The following is a 4,379-nucleotide window of genomic DNA, read 5'->3' on the forward strand; positions in this document are numbered from 1 at the left end:
GTAAAAAAAAAAAAAAAAAAAAAAAAAACAATATTGTTATAAATATAGAAAGGGGTTGTTTTTTAGGTATAGAAAATAACAAGAATAATTTGTTTAATAGGAATAAATAACACTTTATTTTATTGTCTTGGAATGAATTGTGGAAGAACACATTGTTAATCATAAGATTATGGAATGTTGTTATGTTACTGCTGTGTAGGCGTATACAGATTATCACAGGTTTAAGGGTCCTCACTAAAATTTTATGTTGAAAAGTTGACTAAAATATTGAAAGGTTCATTTTTTTTTTTTTTTTTTTTTGAACTGTAGGTACTCACTAACTCATTATACAAGGGAAATTTTCCTTTTTCTTATCCATACCGTTTTCCTAATTATAACATCCTAGGATTAGACCCTCGGACTTTTTCGCATGGCGTGCTTATAATTATGATTTATGATGATTCGGGATCAAAGTTCTTTTTCGACTTTGTAGCATTTTTCAATGGAAGACTACAAGACTAGATTTTCTTACTAAATTGCTAAGGGAAGACGGTGAATTATTTCACAACCAAGATTCTAGGTCCTAAGATAGACTTCTTATACTAAATGAGCCTATAAAGTTCTAACATACTTTGCTTTGATTAGCCCTGGAAATAATCCAGACTACCAAGATACTTTATCACCATAGATTATTTATAGGTACTTACCTAAAATTGCTATGAATACATGGGGACCAATGAAAATTCTACTTAAATTTAGAATCTAAAGCACTACAGTAAATTGTAGTACATATTTAAAACACTTTTGTATGCGTTTTCTACGTGTCTATAAAATACTTGCGTTACCTTTCGAGGAGCCGTTCATAGCGATTTGTCATAAAAGTCATAGTAAAAGACCCTGTAGGAATTTTAGATTTCATCGGAATCACATATAAATTTTGTTCTGGATTTAGAGTCCCTTGTTGTAATATCCTACCGTGGGTGGGGGATTCAGCTTCTTGGCTCGCTCCTGGAATAAAAGATCATTCGAATTTAACTCTCGGGAATTTCAGTACTCTTCTGTTTAATTGATATTTTGTTTCTAACGTGGCTGTGTTTCGCCTAGTGTCTAGTGGGTACACCTGTTGATGTGGCCTTACTTTCTCTCTTTTTGTTTTCAATCCAGGCAAATCAATCCTGATGACCCTGAATGACTCAGCGCCAAAAATGTTTTCTGCATTTTGGCACTTTTTTAAATTCGTCTCATCATAAATTCGTCTTTGGGCCTCAATTTGAAGAAATACCTACAACAATGCTATTGTTTTTATTTGCAAAAATATGTAGAGCGGATTGGAACACATCACATGCCTTCAGGCACACTCCATTTGTCAAGGGTCCAGGTTTTCCTTGCCGTTGGGATCAATTTATTTTGAAGAAACCATTTGCTGATGTGCTCAAATATAAAATTTTTCCTAAGGGAAGGCTTGAACCCACGACTTCTACTTGACTTACCTGCAGCTCGGGCTCCAGGCTTGAGATTTGGATGGGAGTCTGCTGAGGGAACAGAGCACAGCACATGGGTGTGGTAAAGGTTAGGAATACTGCTAGAAGACCTATTTGAATGGCAGTGGGAGCCCACTTGAGGTGTCGGATGGTGCCTTTCCTCTCCAAGTAGTTGAGAATGACAGGGATACCAACTGGAATAAAAACGTGTTAGGGTAAAATTATGAGAGGGGATTATTTTGAAATCGAACCTGGAAAGAATCGGGTAGTTTGCCAAAGTTTTAGACGAGGAGGATTCAGCTCTAAGTTTCAATAGTGAAGCCATTGGTCTAAGAAAAATAAAAAATCCTATCCTACTAGTTAGATCTTTTATCGCCGGGGCACACTTAGAAATACTGGTTGCTACTCACTTATTGTAGCCACTCAATAGTTCTCATGGAGCTGAGTGCACCCCAAACTCCACCTCCGGTGTGCAGGCTTAGTGTGATACCCATTCAGCCACGCAGGTTACTCCTATTATACCAAGTTAATTCGCAAGAAACTCACTCATCCCGGGTGTGGCCATTCCAATCCGACTGACAACCACCATGGAAATGCCCGTGACGGCCGCCTTCTGTGAGTTCCCTATCAGATTGTTGTTGGCGTCATACACAGGCAGACCGTCTGTGATCTCCTTGTTCCGCATGAATGGAATGTTCACCATGTTGGCCGCAGCCACGGCGGAAAATGGCACAAGCCGAGCGAAAATGGGCGGCGCTTTCTGCGAAAAAAGAGGACTTTTTATAGAAAGAACAAGAGAACTTACCATGGAAAGAAGATGATGTACCTCTCATGCTACCTTCTTCGTTTGTATTAGATTGATAAGAGTTTAGGCCTACCTAATTTTAGGAACGTAAAATTAATTTCCTGATTCTTAAAAGTATGACGTTCATCGGAAGCTCATTCCATAAAGTCCAGAAACGGATGATGGAAGTTAAAAGTGTTTGCAGCACTTTTTTCCTGTGATTTATCGAATGTAAGTACCTGGTACATCTTCGCACATGAAATAATAATGATCCATGCGAGTTCTCCGTCCACCCCTTTTAAAGAAGACAAGACACATCAGACTTACTTTCGCTAGGGGTCTGACTTACTTTGGCTAGATGGTCCGACTTACTTTGGCCTTCGGTTAGATGGTCTCACTTACTTTTGCTAGGTGGTTGAGAGACAGGGCGGTGGCTACTGCTGATCCAGTGGCTGCACAGTAGGATTTGATCAGCAATCTGGAAAACAGAATTACTATTAAGGTAGAAACACAGTACCATCACGTCACGTGACATGACGTAACGTGATGTTAGTGTGGCTGTCCTGAACGAAATTACCTACAATATTGTGAGAAAACTTTGAACTAATCAAGCGCTTCTCACGACTTTACCTTTAGGCACAGGTCACTCAAATTTTGCAGACAGCATGGTGATCAAAAGTGTCCGCGGGCCGAACATACTACATCTTTCTGACTTCACGTGACGTGATGGTAGTGTATTTCTACCTTTAGATTTATAGTGTTCCGGTGTTCCCATTAATCCCATTTTCTTCAAAGCCGAACCGTACCTTCTGGTACATTTGTATTTCTTCAAATGAAGTTCCATTCTAATCTTTAACTTCGCGGTGCGTCGAAGGGTTAGAAATTTCATCCAATGGAATGGCGGTCTTAGTGAATGAATTAGTCGTTGATCTTTATCTCGGTGACCTACTAGGTCAGTGGTTTCCAACCTTTTTTGCCCGCGTACCCCTTGGGTACCCGGATTTAATCCCGCCAAGATCATAATCAGTACCGGGGGTACGCATACCTAGGAATTCTAAACACACTCAGTACCTTTTGAAAAAAAAAATCAGTACTGTTTTTGGACCGTACTGCACTGATGAGCAGTTAAAATTCAAAATTTACTTTTGTCCGCCATTACACATTTTTTTCTCGCATACCCTTGGAGGGTCTCGCACGTACCCACGGTTGGGAATCGCTATACTAGGTGATGCTTACGATTCGTCTACTGGACTACCTCCACTCCTGTTTGTGTAATTGACAACTGCGTTGAACGATTGATTGAACCATTGCCAAAACACGACAGCTGGGGTAGATCTGAAAAGAAAAAAAAATGTTACTTACCTTCTAATGGTGAATTTCCACTCACTCGGCATTTTGCCGATCGGATCTGTTTGAATTTAAACGAGATCATGCCGAGTAAGTGGAAACGCACCATAAGGCTAAAAACTTTTTACGGTTGTGCTGCGCACTCCGGGTGCTTTGCGGGGTTGTGCAGGGGGTCGCGCTTCGCGCTCCCTTGGCTTCGCCCCTGAAAATTAATATTGTCCCTGAGTCTTGTCTCGAAGAAATGAAAACTGAAATCTAAAAGCGAGAGCAAAATATTAAACGTAGGAAAAGTTTTGCTGGCCTCAAAGTGTGTTCCCCATGTATTTCTTATGGGGAACTAGAAAACGTCAATATCTCGGGAACAGTTTGAAATTTCGGGAGTTTCCAATTTTTTCCAGTATGTACAAAAAATAAGGAATCCAATGGTGAAAACCGCATCTTCCTAGCTCATCTAGAAGTGGGTTAGAATTTGTATACGTGAGTCAGTGAGTGAGTGAGTCAGTCAGTTACACAAGGGGCTGTATATACATATTTTAGATTAGATGACAAGTGGGAACATGCCTTAAGGGTAACCAAGGTGGTGCTCACCTGGTAAGAGGTATTTACTTAGGTAGAATATGCTTTAAAATAGTACAGTCTCCATTCATCTGTTTCAGTGCTTGACATGAAAAACTTTTCATCATCCTTGTGATTCATAAAGACAACTTAAACCCATAGGAATCAAATTTAAATGGAAAACAAGTTCAGAAAACCAACAAGACTAAGAGGAACTCCAGCACATAAATATG

The 4,379-nt window shown here is 39.7% G+C and overlaps 1 protein-coding gene across 1 annotated transcript; it reads right to left on the minus strand.

Moving 5' to 3' along the window:
- Positions 1-260: 260 nt before the first annotated feature.
- LOC103523391 (sideroflexin-1-like) lies at positions 261-3,601 on the minus strand (the record flags this gene model as incomplete). Its single annotated transcript, XM_008488441.3, has 5 exons — positions 261-987; positions 1,470-1,654; positions 2,007-2,220; positions 2,647-2,722; positions 3,481-3,601. Coding segments are annotated over 5 exons (656 nt in total), but the record flags the coding sequence as incomplete, so codon positions are not given.
- Positions 3,602-4,379: the final 778 nt, after the last annotated feature.

The sequence above is a fragment of the Diaphorina citri genome, unplaced genomic scaffold (genome assembly GCF_000475195.1).
Source record: "Diaphorina citri unplaced genomic scaffold, Diaci psyllid genome assembly version 1.1 scaffold21629, whole genome shotgun sequence".
In the NCBI taxonomy this organism is placed as follows: domain Eukaryota; kingdom Metazoa; phylum Arthropoda; class Insecta; order Hemiptera; family Psyllidae; genus Diaphorina; species Diaphorina citri.